Raw genomic sequence first — 25468 nt, 5'->3', positions numbered from 1 at the left:
TCTCATATAAATTTTCTCATTTTGGTCAATGAACTCGTAGAGATAAATTTTCTCATTTTGGTCAATGAACTCGTAGAGACTATGAAACAATAACTGACAATGTCTAAAAGAGTTGTTGTTTATAAGATTTGAAATGTGCCGTGGAATAGCCCAGAGAAAAATACCAGTAGCATATTCCAAATTTCCAACAGTCAAAACAAAAAATCCTAGTGTTCAGTTATAACAAAAAATTAACGCAAAATGTATGTGTTCACTACTTTAGGGCCGAGGCATCTAGAAGGAGGGCCGAAGTATTTACGATCCAAAGTGAGAACTGAGAATACACTTCTCTCTCTCTCTTGAAATGGCATCAGCAGTAGAATTAGAATTAGAACAAGAACAAACAACAACAACTGAAAATGCAGAAACAAGAAAAGAGATTCTACCAATCGAAGATGACGATGACGAACACGATTCAAAAGAAAGGGTTCTCCAAAAATACTTTCTTAAAGAATGGAAACTCGTTAAATCACTCCTCGACAACATTGTTTCCAATACCCGTCTTCTTGATCTCACTTCAGTCTACACCATTCGCTCCATCGTAATCTCTCTCTCTCTCTCTCTCTCTCTTTTATGTTGTAATTATTCTGATTAATGACATCATTTTTTATTTTATTTTATAATGCAGCTTGACAAGTACCAATTCCAGGGGCAGTTATTAGAGCCATATCTAGAAACAATAATATCTCCACTAATGTTTATAGTCCGGTCCAAAACAATGGAACTCGGCTTCGTGTCAGACGAGATTCTCGAGATTATAAAACCATTATGTATTATTATATACTCACTTGTCACCGTATGTGGATACAAGGCAGTTATAAAGTTTTTCCCACACCAGGTTTCTGACTTAGAACCTGCAGTGTCTCTATTAGAGAAATGCCATCATGCTACTGCCGCGACAGCATTGAGGCAAGAAAGTACTGGGGAAATGGAAGCCAAATGTGTTGTGCTTTTGTGGCTTTATATACTTGTTTTGGTTCCGTTTGATATATCGTCTGTGGATACTAGTGTTGTGGGTGATAAGTATTTGGGTGGACTTGAAACGTCTCCGTTGGTGTTGAAGATATTGGGACTTTGTAAGGATTATTTGTCAGATGCTGGACCAATGCGGGGTATAGCTGGATTGTTGTTATCGAGGCTATTAACCCGTCCAGATATGCCCAAGGCGTTTACCAGGTTACCATTATTTATGTATACAGTACAAACAGTTTGCATTGATCTTTAGGCTACTTTTTCTTTGAACTGTTGTTGTTTCATTTCACAATCATAGTTGTGCACGTATTGCAATATGAGCACTTTTGAGCATTGGATTATACGATGATAAAAAAAAAAAACAATTTGTTAATGCTCTGGAAGAAGGGTTGGCAAAGCTATCCACTACTGCCAACCTTACCTTGTTTATGCTTCTTTAAAACTGGAAATGCAACACTATAGCATCTCTTAATTTGCTCATACTGTGGAATGACTCTATTGTGTTTAATTTGAATGGATAACATAATATATATATATATTCTCAGATTGCTCTTTATGGACTTCTTTTCAGCTTCATTGAGTGGACAAATGAAGTATTATCTTCTGCCACAGATGATTTTGTGGATAGGTTTCGGTTACTGGGCATTGTGGAAGCACTAGCAGCTATTTTCAAGGTTTCACCTTCAATTTCCTCTAATAACATTCAGATTCATTTTTTCTGAGAGTGGACATGGTAGTATAGTTTATTATTCTTCTTGGACCTATTTTTTTTTTTCTTGAAATGGTTCCTGTTACTGTGTTGGATAATGCAGGCCGAACTGTCTGATTTTGGATCCCCTCTTTAAAATTCATCATTCACATATTTAACTAACTGGTTGCTGCTAGCTCTAAAAACTATTGTTCTTATTACAATGCAGTCTGGTACCCGAACTGTTTTGATTGATCTAGTTCCTATCATTTGGAGCAACACCTCAGCTTTGATGAAGTCAAATACTGCTGCTCGAAATCCTTTGCTTCGCAAATTTCTCGTGAAATTGACTCAGCGTATTGGACTTACATGTCTCCCCCCTCGTTTGCCAATGTGGCGTTACGTGGTAAGAATAAAACATTATTCAATGTTTTACTTATTATCATCTGAATGAACTGCCGGCTTTTGTTGACCTGGTATAGCCTTTTACTTTTCATGATAGCTTTTTAGGAAATGGACATTTTATTTCTTCAGATGCTTATGCAATTTATTAAACTGCAAGAGTTCCAAAACTATTTCTTATGCAAGTACGTTTTTATATGTATTCTTCTAGTCTTTATACACGTTTAATAGCTATAACCATTCAGGTTATAACTATTTTGATGTTGTCGAATGACACAAGTTCCTAAGATATTTGGCCCAGTGTTACTAGATTCTCTCCATACAGTTCCTGTGCCCCCTTTTACAGTGTGTTCTCCACATCTGACGTCCCCATTTAGCAACAACAGAACAGAGCAAGAAAAAAGAATTTGGCACTAGAATTTGAATAATAATTTTTCTTACCTTTATCTGTTCCCACGTCCTACCCTTCTTCTCACGGTTATTGGTGTCTGCTACCCCCGTTTATTGCCATCATGTTTTAAGTTGTAGCAACTTCCGCACTCTTTTATAGGCTAAAAGCCTAAAAGCCTAAAACCTATTGCTTAGTTTAACTCAATGCGAACTTTTCCCACTCAAGAGCTCTAAACTTACCCAAACTCTTCCACTCCCCCGTACTTTTAAAAAATTTCCCACACAATTACAACTAACTAGAAGAAATAAATTTGCAATTAGCATCATTAGATTTTTGAGTAATGCTGATTTAATTTATTTTTTCCTTTGTCTATTCTATTGTGCTCCATGCAGGGATCCAACAGCTCATTAAGAGAGAATGTCTTAGTCAGTATTGTTGACAAAGATAATCAAAGCAATCATGATCTCAGTGGAGAAGAAGAAATGGACGTCCCAGAAATTTTAGAGGAAATTATTGAGGTGCTACTGTCAGGCTTGAGAGATACGGTACGAATCATGGCAAAGAATCTATTGCATGCTTTTGGTTATATCTTCATTTTGGTCGATGGGACGGTGTGATAGAGAGACATTCCACCATCATATTCCAAATAGACGTATCTCAACTATACGGGGGAATGCCCAATTTGCAACGGAATGCGTCCTCCTTTGCGGGATAATAAATTGCAAGGGTTGATAGGGTGCTTTTGATGACTTGTCTTTTATTTTTTATTTTCAGTTAGTGTTGCATTACCTGTCTCTATTAGTATAATGTGGATGTCATTTTTCATTGGTGTTTTAGGACACCGTAGTGAGATGGTCTGCAGCCAAAGGCATTGGACGAATAACTGCACGTTTAACATCTGCCCTTGCTGATGAAGTTTTATCTTCTGTACTGGAACTCTTTTCAGCAGGAGAGGTTTGCTGCAATACTACTTTCCCCCTTCTCTCTCTCTCTATAAATGACAAGAAAGAAATTGTGTATTATCTCTATCTGTATATTTTCACCTTTTTATCCCATATCCCACTTCCCACACACTCACTGATTTCATTCTGTACTCTTGTAGTTTCACCAATTGATACATCTTGGAGTTTGTAGGGAGATGGTTCTTGGCATGGAGGTTGTCTTGCATTGGCTGAACTGGCTCGCAGAGGGTTGTTATTACCTGTCAGTCTTCCCAAAGTAGTGCCTGTTATCGTTAAGGTATCACGATGTGCTCACTTTCTTAACCTTTATCTTGATATAATATTTGAGTTATATTGAATCTAAAATTTGAAGAATTCTGTTAAATCTGTATTATCCTTTTACCGTTCTTTTGGAAATCCTGTTTCTTTTGTGTATTATATTCTAAATCATATTAAATTTATTTATTTCATTTGATACAGGCATTGCATTATGATGTTCGAAGAGGTCCACATAGTGTTGGATCTCATGTGCGTGATGCTGCTGCCTATGTTTGTTGGGCATTTGGCCGTGCCTACTATCATTCAGATATGAAAAGCATTTTGGAACATCTTGCCCCACACCTTTTGATTGTTGCCTGCTATGACCGTGAGGTAGTTTTTTCTTTCTCTTTTCCAGAATGTGTTTTCATTTTATTATTTTACTTGTTAATGCTTTTCAATTTTGAATTTGTACATTTTTAGGTCAATTGTAGGCGAGCGGCTGCAGCTGCTTTTCAGGAGAATGTTGGAAGACAGGGAAGTTTTCCTAATGGAATTGATATAGTGAACTCAGCAGATTATTTTTCTCTCTCTTCAAGAATGAACTCTTATCTTCACGTTGCTGTGTGCATTGCACAGTACAAGCAGTACGTTCATCCTTTTGCTGAAGAGCTGCTACACAGCAAAATCTGTCATTGGGTAGGTTTCTATGCGCTTCTTACTTGTGGCTCTTGTTTTCAATTTATTATCTTGGAAGGTTATTATCTGTAAGGGCACTCCTTACATGTTCTCTTCTCAAATCCCCAGCCCCACAAATTTTGGTTTGTTATTATCTGTAAGCACACACGTGCTTATCAAGTTCTTGATATAAATTGTTGTTGTTTTAAACTAACCAAAGATAAGATAAACATTAGAATTAATAAAAATATAAAAAATGGTTAGGGAAGGACTAGAAAACGGATAAAAATGAATGTTTAGGACTGCATCATTTTTATAAAGGGAATAAGTGAAATGATACGTAAACCATGCACGGCCAATGTCAGTTTACTCTTGTATTTTATTGTTTGGTAGTGCATATGATCAGTTCTGTGGCAATTTGCTTGTGAGTTATTAAGACCAATAAAGGCCACGGAGAGAACCTTGGCCAAAATTAAATTCATGGAGCGAACAAGCTCAAAATCCTTGAAGTGTCACGTCAACCAAGAGAAACCTATGTCACTAACAACTAATTAATCCGAAAAGTGCTAAAAATTTTCAATAAGCAAATAAGTTGATGTGATTTAGGGTTTACAATTTGATTAGTATGTTTTAGGGATTTTTTAGAAGTAGGTTTCTTTTCTATTTCAAGGTTCTTTAGTCTAGGGTTATTTGAGTGTAGTTTTTTTAATAACGAATTTTAAATTTGAATTGAAATTTTGTGTATAGAATGAAAGCCTTTTAAAGCTATAAATAAATATATAGGCATTTGAGAAATTAGAGTTGAATGAATTGAGCAGAAAGTTTGTGATTGTCGTTGAATATTGGGATTTTTTTGTGTTTTATGTGATAGTGATTGCGACATAAGTTAACACCAAGTCAACTCTAAGAAAAAGGGAAGTTAACAGGAATTCTTCTCCTATTCCTTGGGTCTTAGCAACAGTCAACAGTTCCATTTTGTCCAAATAAGTACTATATTGAAAGAACACATCATAGAAGGGATTTGGGACCTCCATATTCAACACAACAGCTCATCTTCAATCATAAGGCAGATAACAAACCCGTTCATGCAGTTGATACTTAACGGAGGAAATATCTTCATTCATAATGCCATCAAAGGGTTGCTCTTCTTTTGGTGAGAGGTGGATGGAATATCTCATGAGTCCTTCGTCGTCTTTATGAGTCTGTAATATGTGAAGGATGATTTGTAGTGTTTTCGAGTATACTGGGTTGGTTGTTATCATCTTTGACTAACTTGTAGCAGGATACCTTAGCCTACATTGTACTCATCTTTATCATCAAAATTTTCCAATCAGTCTCTGCTCACATCAGATTGTATGCACTCACATAGTTCCCATTGATGGATTTAATTTTCCTATTTTCTGGCTGCTTTTGGTGTTCATTTTACCATCTAATTTACTGATAACAAAATTTACTCTTGCCATCTAATTTGCGCATTGTTGATTTGTGTAGGACAAGGGCTTAAGAGAATTAGCCGTAGAAGCACTTTCTGCTCTCGTTAAGTATGATCCTGGATATTTTGCAGACTTTGTTCTGGAAAAATTGATTCCCTGCACTCTTTCAACTGATTTGTGTATGCGCCATGGTGCAACTTTAGCTGCTGGTGAACTTGTTCTGGCTCTACATAAGTGTGATCATACACTTTCCACTGGTTGGTATATTAATCTTCTATTTGCCAATTAAATTTGTTTGGAAATTGTAATAAATATCAGGCTTTCTGCTATGCTTTGTTTGTTCTACTTGTACTATAAATTTTTCTCAGAGCTCATAAGGAGTTTTGTTGTGCTGCACTTGGTCGTCACGCTAGACTGCTAGAGTCAATACTGCCCAAATGTTTCATCTAGCCTTAAATTCACAAACAAGTGTCACTTTCAAGAAAGAACATAAATTATCCTCAATCTATTTGGTTCTATTTATACCTGACTGATTGGTGTAGGCATGTTCTCCTACAGAAGTACAAATACTGGTACTAGGCATGTTGTCCTACATTAGTACAGATACCGTTTGTAGAACTTGTGTAGGTATGTTGTTAGACTAGGAGATGTAGTTTGTGTGCGTGTGTGTGTGTGTGTGTGTGTGTGTGTGTGTGTGTGTGTGTGTGTGTGTGTGTGTTTTGGTATTTGAATTTATTTTTATTTATTTGTTCTTACAGATAAGCAGAAATCTGTTGCGGGTATAGTTCCTGCTATTGAGAAAGCTCGCCTTTATCGTGGAAAGGGTGGAGAAATTATGCGTGCTGCTGTTTCCCGGTTTATTGACTGTATCTCTATCACTCATCTATTGTTACCGGAAAAGTCAAAGCGAAGTTTGCTTGACACTCTTGTGGAAAATTTAAAACATCCAAATGCCCAGATACAGGTATAGTTTCCAGATAACGAGTTGATATCTTTGTTCAGAATTTTTACAGAAAGTCTGAATATGTCTCTATCATATTAGAGTTGTGCTGTTGAAGCTATAAAGCACTTTGTTCCAGCCTATCTTGTCAGCATAGATGATGGAAACACGAATGATATTGCATCAAAATACCTGAAACTATTGGATGACCCTAATGTGTCTGCAAGACGAGGTTCAGCATTGGCAATAGGTGTTTTACCTTATGACGTTTTGGCTAATAGATGGAGGATTTTGTTATTGAAGCTTTGTAGTTGTGCAATTGAGGTACAGATGCTCATATCTCTTTCAAATTATTTTTTCCTTTTTCGACTCTCCATTTTGAAGCAGTTAATATATTGTTGATTTGCTAAGCTAAGTTTTTTTATATGCAGGACAACATTGCTGATAAGGATGCTGAAGCACGTGTAAATGCTATCAAAGGACTTGTGTCAGTGTGTGAAACATTAACGAAGTCAAGAAAATTTTATACTTTTGGTTCAGTGGAGGAAGACAAGTCTCTGTATCTTCTGCTAAAGAATGAAGTAATGCAGACTCTTTTCAAAGCTCTTACTGACTATTCTGTGGACAATAGAGGTGATGTTGGGTCCTGGGTCCGAGAGGCAGCCATGGATGGCTTGGAAAGATGCACATATATCCTCTGTGAGAGGCAGTCTATTGGTTTTCCAAGAAATAGTGTAGGAGGGGATTGTGTATTAGAGCTGACGGATCATGGATTTGGGAACAGCGACCAGAGGAACTCACTGTTTGATGAAGGTGTTGCAACTAGTTTGGTTGGAGGAATCAGTGAAAAACAAGCTGTTGAGAAAATGGATAAAATTAGAGTTGTAGCAACAAAAGACACTCCAGCTTAATTTTGTTCAATAGAAACATCTTTATTCCATGCATACCTCATAGGGAAAAGCTAGAAGAAATTGTTGCAAGTGAGCGGGATTCAGAGTGGGCAGTATGTATACCTCATCTGCTTCATCTCAATACCAGCGTGATTGACTCTTTGGCTCAAGAGTAACTCTTTACTTTCATGCAGGTGCCCTCTTTTTTTTTCTTTTCCACGTTTTATACAGGTGCTTCAGTTTAGTTGTTACAGCAAACATGTGCTCTCTGGATTGGTTATATCTGTGGGTGGATTACAAGAATCCTTGCGGAAGGCATCAATTACAGCTTTAATGGAGTATCTCAAAGTTACTGAAACAGAAGAACATGCGAGAAGAAGCTCCAAGGAATATATGCTTAGTACTGATCTCCTGTGGGTCCTCGGACATTATAAGAGATGTGACAGGGTTATCATACCCACTCTGAAGGTAATTAGTTATGCTCAAATGCATTACAATTTATTTTGTATTACAGCTAAGGGCTATTGAAAAGGACTTTGTTTCATAAAACTTCGGTAGAAGAAGAGTAGTTGTAAATTTTTTAGAAGTTGGTCGTCATGTGTGCCATTGGAATAATATATGCTGTTGTTTTATATAAAACATCGTCTGTTTGATGCAGATCCCCTGCACGCCAATGTTGTTTTGTTCCTTGCCTTTGTTTTTAGTTTAAGAGAGCAATTTTAGTTAGATGCATTATGTCGGTTTCTGTTGATTTTTTTGAGTAAAATCTGTAGTGGTATGTATCATGTAATATACTGCATTTGCTTCTAAATGCAACTGCGATATTGCAAGTGCTAGTATTAATAAATCTACTATTACGTTCTAAATTTCAGCTGCTGATTTATTTTTTAATGTGATTGGTAAGCTTCACTAAATCATCTATTTGGTCTTTCTACTAATGGTCTCACAGGCTTACTGTTTGATGCACTCATATTCTTTTGCAGACCATTGAGATTCTCTTTAGCAAGCAGGTTCTGTTGAGCACGGAGGTGAGTTGCTCCTATTTTGTACCATATATAGCATTTATGTCTCGTTCTTCCAGCTCTTGATTTTATTTTCTTGGTGTATCCCACACACTACTTTCTCTAATTTTTTTTGTGTCTGATACACCCCCATCCTGCCCCACCAAGCATGACACTTTCTTTTCTTTAGAACTATTGATAAATAACAAGACTTTTTTCCCCTTCATCACTGTCCCTGTTCACTGGGATGTGCATATCAGAGATGCTACTTAATGCCAAATTGCCAAGTTATTACTAGTCAATCCAAAGCTTCATTTGTTAGACTAATATGTCTTATGATGTCTTTCTTGAGCTCATTTTCTATGCACACTTCCTCAGTATCTATTTGGGACATAGTTGTTACTCTTTTTCCCTTCAACCATTCTCTTAGCACTGATCGGTGATCACCATTCTTGAGTCAGTACATTTTAAAACTAGACACATGCCAAAGAAATAATTTACATTGGACTAAACCTAGAAGTAATTTCTTTTGGGATCTCAACTGTATTCTCAGCTTGAAAACCTACTTCCATATTATGTCCAATCAGCATGCTTCTAAGTTTATCTGATTGTTCAGCTTGGAGATGCCCACATATGTTTCGCATGGCAATACAAAAACATAGGCACATAGATAGTAGAGAGTGACGGCCATGTGCCTGGTGAAATTGTATCTATGTTAATGGAGAAGAAGTTTGGAGAGAGAGGATACGGCCTTATCACTTCAATATATATATGAAAATCAGGGTCTACAATAATAGAAATTGCCTAAAATATTCGGCCTAGAACTCTAACTCTAACATTCCTTATATAATTTTGCAGTTTTGCACTCCCAAGCTTATTTTGTCATTTTGTTGTCTTTACTCGTGTCAAACTTTATGCTTCAAAATTGGTCAGTCTATAAATTTAATATATGGGTTTTGTTATATAATCTTCAATTACTGCTCAATTTCTTATTATCGGAAAGAGAAATTTTGTTTTGGTTGAATGTATGAATGATGTGAAAATATTCTTGTATTTTTAATGATTTCCAAGATAATTGTTCGTGAATGGGTCCATCATCAGTGACATTGTTCCGATATCTAACTTGTTTTTGTTGTGAACAATTTTGTGTCAACAGATCCATTCAAGTCATTTCTGTGCTACTGTTTTGGATACCCTGGCTGTTGAATTGAAGGGGTCAAAGGACTTCTCTAAGTTATATACAGGAATTTCTATTTTGGGATATATAGCTTCTGTTTTGAACCAAATCAACTCTCTCGCCTTTTCTCAGCTTATTTCCTTTCTTGGCCATCGATATCCAAAGGTTTGTGTTGCAATTAATTATGATGTCCATATAGTAAGATGAGTCATAGAACTCATTTTTTTGGCAATTGCTTCGTCTAATCCAAGGAACTCTAGCACCAAAACACAGTGTAGGCCTGTGCTCTTACATAGAACTCGTACAAGAGTTGAAGGCGCTCAAGTACAAAGCTCTTTTAGCCGTGACCTAGACTAGACATACGTATTGCAATAAACTTATACATGTAAAGTGAAACTTGTTTTTTCTGAAGTCTTATTTCCTCATATTGCCCACTCTTTTTCTTTTTTTTCCCCTCACTTTTAGTATTTTAGTAAAGATAAAAGTGTGCTGGTCAGTGGATCTTCGATCCAGTGTTTTCTTGTTATGAAAAAGGCGTCTCCTATACCTTTGTGTTGAGTTTTGTAGGGTTTTCACTATGTTGTATGCTTTGTACATAATGGATTTTATATCAAGATAGTAAGAGTATTATTTTTTCACTATATATGTCAGATACGGAAAGCCTCTGCCGACCAGAGTTACCTGGTCCTTTTGCAAAATGAAAATGTTATATCTGGTGACAAAATCGACAAAGCACTTGAAATTATATCCGAAACTTGCTGGGAAGGTGACATTGAGGAAGCAAAACACCAAAGGTCACAGTTGTATGACTTGGTCGGTTTGGAAGTGGGGACGATTTTAAAGACTACCAACAAGGAATCAATCAAGGATGCTATAAGAAAAGCAACTGCTGATGAAAATGCGTCATACTCATCTTTAGTTGATTCATCTGGGTTCTGAGCTGCATATATTAGTTTCTCTCCAATTTTTGCTGTAATATCAGTGGTAAAAGTAATTTCTCTCATTTGGTTCCATGGTTTCGTGATTTAGGACTCTGTATACCACTATGCCTGATTTGGTTCTGGTTTGGGAATAATTCGGCATCAGTTCTTTTGAAGTTCAGGCAATTATTGATTTTGATTTAAGTAGTCAATTGTATTTTATTTATTCCCGAGGTTGAAGAATTGGTGGGAGTACCTCTTGTAGATATCAGCTTTCTTCGATGGTCTTGCTATCCTCAAAGATAGTTTGCGCGGTGTTGAATGGTTTCTCTTGTTGCACAGAAAAAGCTTTTGTGATTAGAATCCTCATATTTTGCCTGACATTTTGTGATCACGTATTACTTGGAAGGCAATAAGCATTCGTGCAGGTCCGAACGCACATGTATCTCACTTATCTAAAAGCATGTAGCTTCCTGATATTCAACTTACATGTACCTGAACGGTGTATAAAATGAAATTACTGTAAGAAATTCATTCGAATTTTGGGACTGCTTCACTAATTGCGTGCTTTTACTTTTGCGATAATTGTAGTCATTTTGTAAACATTAAAGTGCGCAAAGATAATTTTTCACTGTGGGCAGTTTGCTTTGATTGCTGTCCATCCCAAAAGCACACGGTCCAGAGGAGAGGCCATGTAAGAAATTTGCTTCATATTTTTCATCAGTTCTATTTAGGGTTGATTCAAATCAGCCTAAGCGAAGAAAGTCAAGTCGGAGAGTCGGGCTTGTAATCTCATTTTAAGTTTAATTTTTTCAAGAAATCAAATTTTAGATTTGTAATAAAACAAATCAATGGACCACGTTCTCATAATCATCACAACTCCAAACCCAAAGATTCGTCTGTCATTTGGGCTGGAAATTGGAAATGGAGTAGGTTCGGATCAGATTCTCACTCAAAACTCCCAGATTCGGGTCAGACTTCAAATATCCATATCCATTAAAAAATACCGAAAAATACACTATTTTAATAATTTTCATATATTGTAAGATATGAATTAATTTTTAGACATCAAAATATAAATCTCGTTAAAATGATTCGGGTTTTCAGATATTCGGATCAGATTCTAGTCACAAACATAAAAATCATATCCTCCGTTTAAATGGATTCAGATATGGTTGGATTCGGATATGGTTGAATTCCGTACCATTTCCAGCCCTATCTGTGATCAAACAAAATAATCAGAACGGTGCATCAATTTCTTTAAAAATTGTCACCGATGAATCAAAACCATTGAACTGTGACTATATAGCTCATGTTGACTGTTATTGCTCATTGAGTTCATTAATCAAGCAATCCATGAAGTACCCAGTTTAATCAAAACCTCATTATATCATCCTGTAGAACCTCAATAACGTTACTTGGTACAATTTCTCACGCAATATTCCACACTTGGAGCAAATGATCTACTCTGAATCTACATACAGTGAAACTAACCCTGCTGAAAATGCTATTTATTCATCTCCGTTAAAGACAGTGTTCTGCTCCCAAACACTAGTCCCTTAATTGAGCTTATGGCCCATTACGCATTTAACCAAGGATAAACATTAGGCGAGGTGGGCAACCGTGCTGTCAGGACCTCGACTCCAGTCTCCGTCACCTACACAGCACCAAGTTTACAGGGTCATGTTGAATCATGATGTAAGATAATTCATATCTAGGTTTTTCAATTTGTAGATAACAATTTCGTGTAAAACATTTACAGTAGGAAACAAGTGCACCATGTGTGTAAAAGAGAGATTAGCTAACAACCAGTATTTGCCTCGACATACCAAGGCAAAGCATAAAAGCTACTGTTATAACAGTTTATGAACTATTATGATTTATGATATTGCACTTGGAAACCACATTTTCCCTTTTATATATGGAACGGTTCACAACAGCATTTAAGTGCAAGCATCATGTTGCAGTAGTCAGTAGACTGAGTAAAAAGTTTATGGACTAAAATTACCAGGAGAGTGTGTTCAAACTGAGCACTGCGTTTGCCATCTGCAGTAGCAGCTGTCCATCCATCAGGCCATAAACGGTCACGCCAGACTCCTACAGGGGGATGTTTAGTTAGTGTTTGAATGATAGTATCAGAAACTAATATAGCATAGCCCAAAACACAGAATTTCAACTTCAAAGCTTCGAAATAGACCTGCATTTATCATTGGTTCTATAGTAAAGGTTTGCCCAGCTTTCATCACACCGACTGCTTTATTTTCTTTGTTTGATTAAGGTCAACAACACATCAAAAGAAAAGAAAAAACTGTAGAGAGGGAAAAAGATTTACATGCTATGCTTAGCAAGAGAATTAAATACATATTCAGCAGGACTCAAATCCAACAGGAGAGATTCTGCTTCAGAAACAATTGGGGAAACAAAGGACATCTTGGAATTTAAAAAGCTGGAGTCAAAAGGATACTTCCATAATGTGGAATGTTTGGTGCACAGTGGAAGAGCTCTCCAATACCATGACCACAGTATGACTTCACCTATTTTCGGAAGAATTGCCAAAGAAAAAAACATGTCAGAAAAATGTTGACCATCTCAACAAATGATGAAGTTAAAGAAATTTGAAACGGTAGATTTCACAATACCACTGAAAATCCTGACATTATAGCATGTCGATTAATGACCTCTCCGACTTCCCGAAATCGAACTCCCGGTTTCACTGAGCTCAAGAAAGAAAAATAGGACATTAATTCAACTATTCAAATTAAGGACAGCCTCCCACAAGACAAGTAATGTTGGAACTGACAATAAGACATTTTCATACAACAATACCCAATATAACCATATTAAAAAAAAATCCTTAAAATGGGAAGACAATTAACTAGAGGCATAAATCCTGCAAGTAGCTGTCAGATCAATGCAGAGTTCTAACAGTTATCATTGTAGTAGTATATACTATTGACCCACTATGCTTACAAGATAAACAATCAAATTTTTTTGGAGTTCTTTTGCGTCCACGTCGTTCTGGTCTCACCATCATATAAAGTGAACTCTATAGGAACTTGTCGACATAACACATTAACACATATGACCGTATCTGAGTATTACTTGGTGTGTTTATTATTAATTTATTATTAGCTAAATGCGTGCAACCTAGCACCTTTGATGTTTAAGGAAAGACCTAGCACCTTCAATGTTCAAGGAAAGACCAAAAAAGGGAACAAGTGCAATGAATAAATTTCCCTACCATTTCGAGTTCTATGAGCTGCATGAGTAATTAACTGTTCAAAGATTACTGTCTTATGCTCTCTAATCCACAAACCAGTAAGCCCACAGAAACATGCTAACTCTGTATGAGTAGGCAATCTTATCCTACCTAGTAATAACTTTTTTCTTTTTTACTAATAGTGCCCTTCACCATTCAAAAGGAAACTGAAAGTGAAATAATTTAAATACCAGTTCAATATCATTTGATGGCCATCCAGTTCTCACTTCTAAAAATTCCCTTACCTACAACATATTTTGAACAGCTCGAAAGACTAGCAATTCACCTGGTTTAGGTTATTTTAGTACAAACTAACTTTTCAAGAAATATGGGGACTTGATGACATAAAGAGAATACAAAAAAAAAAACAAGTGAGTTTCTGATAGATGTAACTGCAGATACATTTTACATTTGCTGAAGCTCTTTTTGAAAAATAAGGGTCTGCCCAACAATCCTAGAAGGATTTACCAGTTCACAATTAGCATCTATAAACCTTATAATTACCTATTGATATAGCTTTTTCCAAGCACTCATAAGTACATCGGACCAACTGCTGAGACACTTCATCAACATTTCCCACAAAATATGTATCATTAAGATCACCTGTCCAATTTGCACACCATCGTCAAGATACATTCCTGGACAGTCACTAAAGTAGGTACTAAGATAAAAATTCTTACCATGGACACCTTGATAGTAGGCGGTCACATCAACATTTACAATATCACCGTCTTCTAACCTCCTGAAACAATCAAAACAAGTTAATCTGACATAACTAATAATCCTATCAACTTGTAAGCATATATTGAAAAGCTTAAAAGTTAAACTTGGGTGCATCATGAAAGAATCACTCTTCCAAGAAAACTACACCTCAATTATTTGCTTAAGTTCAGAGTTGTGGCGCCTTGGCTAAGTGATGAAGTTAGAGATTCAACTCTTTTATCTTTTTCTTCTTTTAAAACACTCAGCATAACATGTATTCAAATTTTAACAGACTGTTTAACTGATCCAGCGTTGTAGCTCGGTGCCTTCATGCCAAACACCAAGGTCCATGGAGTTTCAAGAACAAGTATGATTCACGCAAGTAAATTAGGTTAGCCATTTTCAAGTTGTAAGAAGATTCTACAAGAACAGTGGAAAGTTTCTATGTAATTCGTCAACAAAGCCTGGGTTTTCTTGAACCATCAGATTCTAAACAAACAAATCAGCAATATTTATAAAATAAAATAAAAACTTTTTGGTACATTAAATGTAATTGGACTAGTTACTTTTCACTTTCAATCTAAAAAGATAAATCTTGAAACTTAAAAATAAGTTATGAAGGAAAAACATTTTGGATACTTTTTACATCCTCTAGGCAGATACCAGCTTAGTTGGTAAATTCAATACCACAAACCTGAAAACCTATTTATGTCCGTCCAACAATTTCCCTTGCATGGCTGTCCTACCTTGTTAAAATTCTAATGATTGAATTTTTTATTAATCGTATGCTAGTACTCGAAGATTTTTTGTACTACGTGTGTAAACACAGGTACTTGGACCATCTTGTGTTGCAGTGCAACTTCACAAGCATGATCAGTCATTCTTTTTTCCAGATGTTTTGACAGTCCAAGTACAAGAATGAGATCTTTCGCTTTTTAACATTCTTATGAAGAGGTCGCCAAGTGTAAGGATGGCTTCTATCGAGGAAATCCATGGATCCACAAAAATGAAAAACAGAAAATGGTTAATTTTATCAAGGAACGAGATGTTCCTGATATTGTCTTTCCACTGAAGGTTTTAAACTACGTAACACTTTCCAAGAGAATTAAAACAATACATTTATTTTATTTTTTATTTTTTACTTTTGACTTCTCACAAGATGGTGCTTCCACTTCTAATACTAAATTTAAAGTTTCAAACACTATCTACAAAAGTAGGGATAAGAGCAGAGAGAGATTATATCATAATATACACCTGCAATCTGGAATTCCGTGGCAGATGACTTCATTAACGGACCTGTGCCCCAGAAATAAATTAATACACAAAATGTATTAGACATGATCCATTTATTTTCAAACAATAATAAGAAGAAATTATATCAATAAAGTACCTACGTGCAGCAAGACTTTGGGAAGAAGTGATAATTTAAGGGAGATGGATATCCTCCTGTATTTACGAGCAACCAATATACAAAGTTATTCTCTCATAAAACATAAATAGTTTCTGCAAAATGCAACTTTGTAAATCGATTCATCTATGGCCACAATAACTGAACATATACATGCCTGACCAAAACACAACAGAATGTATCTTAATTGGTAGATGCCTGAGCAAAACTCAACAGAACGAATCTTAATTGGTAGAAGGAGAAATCTTACCAGCAGCAATTGTTGCCTCATGGACCACGGCATCGATTTCATCTGTCGTAACACCAGGTTTGATTACACGAGCAGCTGCATCTAAGACCTCCCTAGCAATCTGTTTACCAAATTAACAGATACTTCCAGATTTAATTTGAGGGGAAAAAATCACTTTGCCTAAATGTCAATATTGTGAAATAAAAGCATAAACAATGTTCATATACACAAACAGCACGTAATTGGTAAGTCGACTAATAAAGAAAACTTCGCAAGTTCAAAGGAACTTACTCGACATGTTTCTCTCATCTTTCTGATCTGTTCCGGAGTTTTGACCTTAAAAGAGAAATCCCCAACAGATAAACAACGAAAAGTTAGTTCACCATCCAAGACAACTGCAAGATGATCTAAAGGTACATATGCTTCAGATGCTCTAAATAACAAACTAGAAACTCACCTCGACTACATGCTGCAGATCACTACTAGGTTCAATCTTGGGAGTTCCCTGGAAATTGAAATAAAAATAAAACCGACATGATTGCCCAGTCAATGGTATAGATACCAAAGTAAAAAAAACAACAACAACTCACATCAATAGCCCAGTCAGGCTTGTCAATATATTCAGGTAAATTACGCATACTTGATATAGGATAAGGTCGAAGCGTTCTGTAAAAAACACAAATCATAAACAGTGCATATATTATATTATACAAAGTGAAGCAAAATGTATGCATACCCAGTCCAATCAAAATAAGGAAAGTTTATTGTCCGACCCTGGCCTCTCTTTATACAGTACTTCCATCCTTGATTAAGTGCTACCGATATAACATCGTCAGCGTCAGCGTTACTTATTAATGACAGCTTTGGTTTCAAGTGCACTGACTTATGTCTGCTCCACGATGCCTTGAAACAGTCTTGTGAACAGAATGAAGCTCCTTCACGGGGAAGTTTCAGTTCCACACACTTTGGACACCTAGTAATAAAAACAAGAATTAAGGATGATGAATTTTTTTAATAATTTAATTTAGGAGAGAAAGAGAAAGTTTACGTACTGGAGAGAAGCGGGATTGCCACATCGACCACAAGACAATGTTTCAGTTGAGCTTCCGTCCATCTTTATTATTATTTTATTATTTGATGAGAAGTTGGTTTCTTCTTTTTATTCCGGTGGTAGAGAACAAGTCCCTTTTTATGAGCTGGTATTAGGGTTGAATCGGCGGGCGGGTTTTTAGTCAAAAGCAATTATTACTTTTTGACTTTTTTGCCCTTTAGGCAAAGATTTTCTTCTTCTGGCATCAACGCTTTTCCACGGTCGGCATATTATCAAATCCAAAAAACAACTTTTTCCTTTTTTATGAGTTATACTGGTTGTAGGAATATAGATTACTTAACACGTAAATAAACTCAAAATTGTTAGGATATTTATAAATTTTGGATTAGGTTAATATTTTTGTAGATATAATTTCATAACTATTGTGACAAATAATAAAAAAAATCAAAATTTTCTAAACTTGACAAATATAGTATCGAAAATGGTAAAAATAAACTTTCTACAATTAACCAAATTTTGTAAATTGTTAACTACATTTGACAAGTTTAGAATTTTTTGATTTTTTTGACAATGTTTAGAATAATTAGGAGATCATATCTACAAAAAATTAGCCAATCAAAACTTATAAATGTTCTAACGATTTTGAATTTGTTAACGTGTTAAGATAAAATGTCCATAGAACCCCTCCCCTGGATGAAACTCATTTTGCAGTAGAGAATGGTTATAATGAGAAAAACAATTGCCTCTTCATTTTTCACTTGTCTTGTGAGAATTGTTTATGCCTGCAAGCACTCAAGGGTAAAAAGAAACCAGATGAAGACCAAATTTTGCATTACTTCTGGTCAAATGACTGGGGATGCCAGCTACTAAGCAACAACAGAGATCAAAACTTTTTTCTAAAATAAATGGCTTGAGAGAACTTCAATAGCAGGTGTCCAGGTGACAACTTAATATTACAAAAGGAAAATCGTTAGTTTCAATAGGATACACGACACCTATAATCTTCAATATGTAAGTTCTAGTCCTAAATTCTCCGCTACACAGTCCCTTCCCCTGCCATTCTCTCTCTCCCTCCCTCCCTCCCTTCAACCCCAAAAAGAAGGAAACAAAAGTTTCTACTACAAGTCTACAACCAATCAAATATTCAAAATCATAGGGCTCGAACACATTAGCCCTGTTAAGTAAAACCATTACAACATCCTTATAGAAACTACGTGCAATCAGAAAATATCTATCACCGCATGCTGCCCTCACGCAATACATCAATCATGTTGTAGATGTGCTTATCTGCCTTTGATTGAACCTGCATATGAGCAATTACTTCCACCATGAGATATATCACAAGAAAATAAGTTAATGAACGAGTAATGAAGAGTAGGATTTGGCACCTTCTTCGCCAGGAAAATGGCAGCATCGATGGTACCCTCTGCATATATTGACCTACCACAGACATTATGCTGGAACTCAAAAGAAACTCTGCAGAAACATGAATTTTGGTGTGTATTAGATTTAAACTAGGCTACATTGACACGCCATATCGGACACGGATACGAATTGTTGGACACGGCAAAATATCAAAATTCGAGGTAAATTACATGCAATATGTGGACACGGAACCGTGGATCGGATATTATCCCGACACAAATTTTTTTTCAAAATATGGCGTGTCCATGTAACCTAGGATTTAAAGGACTTCAGCAGTCAACAACAAGCTGAAAACAATGCATAGGATAGTCAGTTACGTTTCATCAGGTGATGTCAGATGATACATATGGAACGCGTGACCATTTAAGTACTCTTCTGGGACACCCACCATCTGGACTTGCTGTTCAGGGTCTCGAATTTGTTGTATCTGTGAAAATGAGAAATTATTTGTCAGCAGCTGAGAAATATGGGAACACAAAAGCTGTAACGTAGACTTATTCACGGCTCAACGATGATTGTTATCTCAAATATATCGTACCATACAAGCTATAATTTGAATCTTTGGTGTCAACCGAACCATTGAATATCAAATAAAAACTCGTAGAGACGTACAAAGAGTGGTATTGGTGGTCGACACTGGACACTACTTGCACATACTTTGACTGGACTTATCAAATCATTAGGAAAGACAGGTTTATCTGATTATATTACAAATGTAGGGTAGGTCTACTTTGCATGGACTTGCATCTGATCCAGTCATCCAACTTAGGTAACACATTTTAACCTAATAAAAAAATTAAAAATTGGACCCAGCCAAGAGTAATGAGGAGCTACAAGATTCCCACAGAAGTTTGAATTTTAGTTTTCCATCACTCTAGGCCAAGTGGAGAAGGGGGGAGGGATAAATAGAAAAGGAGAAAGGAAAAGAATGTGACAAAGTTCATTAGCAAACTAAGCGAGGTATATAAACATACCTGATCCAATTGATACGAGACTCCCAACTTCTGGAAGCATGAGATGACAGCCTTTGCAGTTCCAGATGTGTCCAATTTGCTCGCTTGATGAGACTCCATCACCTAGATGGATTAGTAAGGTTCGAATTATGACCCTCATGATGTCAACATCAGAACAATGGAATGCAAGGCGTCTTTCAGAAACAATGTGCATCCACACTTTTGTGTGTCACAAATGTCAATGACATCAAAAGTAAAATGGTGCTTTGATGGTTACATGCACCTACATGATGCCAAAATATGCAAAATTTCCCATTCCCGTTTCAAATAGTGAGGCAAAGGAAGACTGTCTTTTTTGCCCTGTCAAAATATATTTTTCTCAGAAACAAGAAGTTTACAGGACGGATGCATTTTGCTGGATACATTGTTTCTGCCAATATGGTGTAGGCCCATGTCAATAAATCACTCAAGATCCACCTTGAGATACGTAGAATATGGATGTTGTGTCCGGGGTGAGAACAATAGGTCCCAATGCAAATTTTAAGGCAGTTGTGTATCACATGTAGCAGACCCATGGAATGATCTATGGAAATTGCCTAAAACTATCATGTTTCTGAAAATCAACATAGATTTTTAATAAGTTGGTCCACACCATAAACGAAGGCATTGAGTGCTTACAAAATTGCGAAATAAATTAGTACTGGGCGCCCTGAAAGACAATGTATATAACCAAGTGATATTTTTGATAGTGCGATCCATGATCACAACTTCACAGGCCTCACATAGAAATAGTGACGATCAGAGGGATGGGCAATCCATCAAGAATAAGATCATACCTGCAGAGAATAACCTGAGAAAGCTCCAGGAAACTGATCAGCCATTATTTCCATAGCAGCAAGAAACGCAACGACCTAAAGAAGTCAATGCCAACAAGTTTCATTATGGACTTATAACATGCAAACCAAGAAAGATATCCAATTGCACCATAGAAATTTAAGGTTCAATTACCTGTTTTCCCATCTGTGGTGATATTACAGCATAAACTTTCGAATCCTCCACAGTCTTGTACAGCCTCTCTCTGTCTCCACCAGTAGTTCCAATTACAAAAGGCACTCCAACTTTACAGTATAGTTCTGCATTGTCTGCAAATCAGATTCCATAGTTTAGACATTGAGATATATAAATGACAATAATTAAAATGGTAAAAAATAAACTTATATGATTTACTGCTTGATTAAAAAGTTTATAAACAGAAATTATAGTTAGCTGCATGTAAGATACTAAATGCATAATTCCTTTTTCCTCTTGTTAGTACACAATCCTGGCTCTAGAAAATATTTCTAACAATTCAGAACAAAATAAAGACAGATAAAACAACAATTAAGCAAATTATTGTCAAGATCAACGAATAGGATATCATATATAAAAATGTTGACAAATGAAGTTTTTAGTCACATGTGGATTGCTATAAGAACTCCTACTATTCTTGCTATTTCCTACTACAATGTTGTATTCCTCTCAATCATAAACAAACAATTTGAATAGAGCTCAATATACATTACATATTTCTTCCTTGATACAGTTATCCAATCCATATATCTTAGGCACGAACTACTAATACTTACTATTGATGGCATCAGGAACGGTATAATCGACGACAACCAAATTTGGATGAGCAGCAAAGACAGATGCAAGAACTGCTTCTCTCACAGAAGGACCGTGTAAATGAATATTCATCCCCTCTACATTTACTATTTCCCCAGACTCCTCTTCACTACAGAACGATATAGGAACCACCTGAATTCCGGCAGAAACCGCTGCTTTTATAACCGCCCTTCCCATCTTCCCACTACAACCATTCACCTGTAAAAGAGTATCTTGTTAAATTGTGTGACAAGTATCAATATAATATATTTATTTATTAGAAAACCAACCATAATAGTAGGGAAATCAAGGCCTTCTTTTTGCAAGTGTAGTGATTCCAATGCGGAAGATATCTCTCCTTGTTGTTGTTGAGCTGCAACACGTAGTGCCACCGAAGATAACCGGTAATTTGTAGAAAACGTGCACTTGTTCTTGGTCTTGGGAGTGAAAAAGGAAGATATAGAACTGGGGATGATATCGTATTGAGATATGAGATTCATAATAGGTGTTGCTGTTCTAGTACTCAGATTGACTGCCATTTTGGGAAGGTTGCCAACACCTGTAGAAATAAACGTCAACTTCTAATTTGAAGAAACGTAGATTGTAGTCTGTTGGGTATTAGGTAAATATATTTGTTAAGTTGTTTGATAATTTCAAACTCATAAATGAGGAATAGCTAAATAATAAAAAAAGAGATATTTAAATTTGCCTACTCGAGAGATAATTAGAGCCAAAAACAGTGTTAGAGATCAAAAAAGAGGGGTTGCCTTTGTATCTTACTGGTCGTAGCAGCCGGTTGAGGTTCCAAGTCAGTCCGAAACTCTTTGATACAGATTCCACTGTCTGAAGGTTATGTCGGAATATATATGTAGATATATCGGATCACAAAACCGGTATATCTTTAATATATACAAAAATGTGGGGGTTGAGTAATAGTGTTTTGGACTTTTGGTGTACGTCTCAAGGGTAATTTGGTAATTTTCCTTTTTTTTCTTTCTGTTTGAGGGATAAAATATCTTGGACGTCTCTAGGGCAATTTGGTAATTCTATTTTTTTTTTTTTTTTTAGGGGTAAAATAGTAATTTAACGTTTATAATTTAAAAAAAAAAACTCAGTAGAGTCTATGTAGATACCACGTGCACAGTGGCTAGTATATAGAAAAATGTGGGGGTTGAGTAACAGTATTTTGGTGTACGTCCCAGAAGCAATTTGGTAATTTTTGGATTTTTTTTGTTTTTTTGAGGAATAAAATAGTAATTTAACGTTTATAATTTTTTTTAAAAAAATCAGTAAAACCCACTTAGGTACCACGTGCACAGTGGCTAGTACGATGAACCACTATAGGGTTAGGTACTTGGGTCATGTGTGTGAGGGTTTGCACCTAGTCGATGTGTTGAACTGAAAGCGTTTGAAAAGATTCACATTATTTCGTTTGATTGTTACTGAATGAGGTAGCCATGGCATCTTATTCTAAAACCTGATACATTGGTAATTATTTTATGAATCTAGTTTCTAGGAGTTTGATGTAGCAACCAAATTTGAATGTTAGGGCGATTTTTTTTTAACATTTTAGATTGAGGAATGCAACATTAAAGATGCCATGTATCAGCGTATTTCATTACAACGACTCAATACGAAGCACTAAAAAGTAAAACGGGGAAAGTCAGGTTAAATGCAAAATGAATGATGGATTAGATTTAGAAGTAGCAAAAGGTTGGTATGATATATTTTAGCACGGCACCTTTGATTTTTTTGGTTTTTTAGGTTTCTTGATATATTTTATTGTGCAGATAAGATACGAATCATAAATAATTCAGTAAAGAGATGGAACTAGAGAAAAATAGACCTTATTTACAGTGGAATCCACCGAGATATGTGAATCTGTTATATGCTAATGTGTTCATAAAAACATTTAGAATGATCAATTAACCATGTATAACATAATTTCTTGGAGTGATTGACTAATTGGCTTATCAAATCAAGTATTATATGGGCTGGTGAGTATAGCAATTTGAATGTCATGGCTTATCCTTTTTACCCATTTCCTCATCCCCACTTCCAGTGAATGATTGCCTTGAAGAACCAAGTATACATGTTTGTTCTTTGCTTTGTGGTAATTGGTTATGACTTTAAAGAGTATTTTCATTTTTTTTTCTTGCAAGTGATAAAATTGTTTAAACCATTACGCAGAGTCCAGTAGGAAATATTAATCCTGCAATGACCTACATTCGTAGATTCGTAGTACATGTACAATCCTTTCAGGTACACGAATAAATTCTCGTTTGTCTGTCATACCATATTTTCATTTAAGTAACCAGAAGGTCCAACTCGTAAATTAGACTTCCTCGATCAAATAAAAAATGACAAGGAATACAAATTATACGTGTTTATGACAAGAGACGTTTTTGTTCAAGACATAAATTTATATTAAGAATTTGGAAATAAAAGTTATACAATGATAAATATTGAAACCCATGAAACTAATCTAGATACTAACTCTGTGTGTATATTTTAGCAAATAGATATGTAACACATGACAATATCTTCTTAAGGCTCGGATATGGTATTGGTGTGGGTAAAAAGTACCAAACACACTTCAAATTCAAATCCTCTCACTTTCTAGGTTCGGAAGTGAGACAATAAGAGGAGGTTCGTAGGTTTTGAAACTAGTTGGAGTAGTAGGTTCGTATAACCAACTCCTAACTATGAACTCCAAATTCGGAGCTCAATTACCATGCTCAGAGCTCTAACTACTACTCCGAACCTAAACATGTTTTTCTGTTGTTTTAAGTTAGTATTTGACTTGGGAAACATGGGGCTTCTAGAAGAGTCAAGATGAGACTTAACAAGAAATGTTCTCCTAGTTATATAAACACTAATTGGGAAACCTAATCTATGCTTATAAATAGAATAGTTGAACTACGCTTTGAGTTTGATTCATCTTCATATGATATGTAGACAGTCATTAAGAACGTGGTTCAACTCATCATCTTCTAGATCTCTTCTTCTTCTTGATTAAATACTTCTCATTGTTCTTTGATCATCAACAAAATACTTGTGTTTCTAGATTGGGAAAAATCACCACACAATTGGTGCCGTCTGTGGAGAACCATAAATAATTGATTTGATTTCTTGGTCGATTTTTTTTTCAGTTCTAGGTACTCTTATCCACTAACTTTTTTCTTGGGTTTTTTGTTCTTAAAAAAAATATAATAATTTTTTTCTTCACTTTGATTCAAAATCATGGTTACTACAAGAGCCAATGCGAATCAAGGTAATGAGGGGATGAATAATGAGATCAATAACCCACATGTTATTTCTCAAAGACAATCTGAACGCAGAAGAGATCGTCATTTTGGACAGGGGCGTGAAGAAGATGAACCCAATGACGATACTCCCCCATTTGCCATAACCAACCAAGCCATTATGGATGTTGTGATGGCCGAACGTGGTCGACAGCAGGTTCGTTTGCATTTTTTCCAAGACTACTATCGTACGAAGGAGGGTCGTTCACCTCCAAGAGTGTTGCCTGCTGATGGAAACTCGAAGGGACAATTTTGGCTACCAAGTCTCGACCATGGTGATGGTTACGTCCTTGTGCCCTATATCCCCTACTTCGTTGGGTACCATAGCGACCAACCATATTCGGATTATAATCCAGAATTAGATTCAACCCGACACTCGAGTTCACACGGAACTAACTTCTCTTGGTATTATGGTTCTCGAGGTACTAGGGATGGACGTTCAAATGTGTTTGCTCGGAATCCACAGCTCTCAGGTCGCCCTCGGTACGATGAAGACTTTCAGTTCCAAGGGAACCTTCATTGCCTCGGAATCCCTCAGTTCCCCGATCCAGTTTTGCAAATTTCTCCACTCGATCTTGGGAACCTGAACCGCGTCATCATCGAGATGAGAACTACGAGAGTCCATGTCCGAGGTACAACAATGAAAGAACTCCCACTCATGAACCTACTACTCTTGCGCAGCTCAAGGCGCAAATACTAGAAGAACTACGAGGTTCGAAACCAACTAAGATGAATGAGTTAGTCGTTCAGTCAGCCATCAAG

General features: G+C 36.1%; 3 protein-coding genes across 3 annotated transcripts; 1 reads left to right on the top strand and 2 right to left on the bottom strand.

Moving 5' to 3' along the window:
- The first annotated feature begins 145 nt into the window (after window positions 1–145).
- Window positions 146–11273, top strand: LOC147513128 (tubulin-folding cofactor D-like). The gene is given in 19 exon segments (XM_086596149.1): window positions 146–580; window positions 668–1215; window positions 1583–1685; window positions 1929–2105; window positions 2885–3037; window positions 3330–3446; window positions 3627–3731; window positions 3914–4084; window positions 4175–4390; window positions 5861–6059; window positions 6561–6766; window positions 6845–7066; window positions 7174–7644; window positions 7647–7745; window positions 7827–7838; window positions 7840–8100; window positions 8616–8660; window positions 9790–9975; window positions 10462–11273. Coding segments are annotated over 19 exon segments (3816 nt in total). The 5' UTR covers window positions 146–343; the 3' UTR covers window positions 10750–11273.
- An 826-nt stretch (window positions 11274–12099) lies between these two features.
- Window positions 12100–17590, bottom strand: LOC147513127 (methionine aminopeptidase 1A-like). The gene is made up of 15 exons (XM_086596157.1): window positions 17381–17590; window positions 17065–17301; window positions 16919–16994; window positions 16786–16833; window positions 16620–16664; window positions 16350–16449; window positions 16086–16137; window positions 15946–15987; window positions 14670–14731; window positions 14494–14592; window positions 13370–13443; window positions 13195–13264; window positions 12928–12993; window positions 12739–12827; window positions 12100–12387 (listed from the first exon to the last, which is right to left on the bottom strand). Exons 1-15 carry the CDS (start codon window positions 17440–17442, stop codon window positions 12310–12312), a joined length of 1200 nt encoding a protein of 399 aa, XP_086452283.1. The 5' UTR covers window positions 17443–17590; the 3' UTR covers window positions 12100–12309.
- Window positions 17591–18262: 672 nt separating this feature from the next.
- Window positions 18263–22271, bottom strand: LOC147513126 (4-hydroxy-tetrahydrodipicolinate reductase 1, chloroplastic-like). Its single transcript, XM_086596158.1, has 9 exons — window positions 22169–22271; window positions 21692–21960; window positions 21383–21620; window positions 20766–20899; window positions 20594–20668; window positions 19779–19880; window positions 19122–19231; window positions 18768–18855; window positions 18263–18682 (listed from the first exon to the last, which is right to left on the bottom strand). Exons 2-9 carry the CDS (start codon window positions 21938–21940, stop codon window positions 18614–18616), a joined length of 1065 nt encoding a protein of 354 aa, XP_086452284.1. The 5' UTR covers window positions 21941–21960; window positions 22169–22271; the 3' UTR covers window positions 18263–18613.
- Window positions 22272–25468: the final 3197 nt, after the last annotated feature.

This window comes from Coptis chinensis, chromosome 3 (assembly GCF_015680905.1).
Source record: "Coptis chinensis isolate HL-2020 chromosome 3, ASM1568090v1, whole genome shotgun sequence".
NCBI lineage: Eukaryota > Viridiplantae > Streptophyta > Magnoliopsida > Ranunculales > Ranunculaceae > Coptis > Coptis chinensis.
The sequence above is the reverse complement of the archived record's forward strand: the minus strand, read 5'-3'. Positions and strand labels throughout refer to the sequence as shown.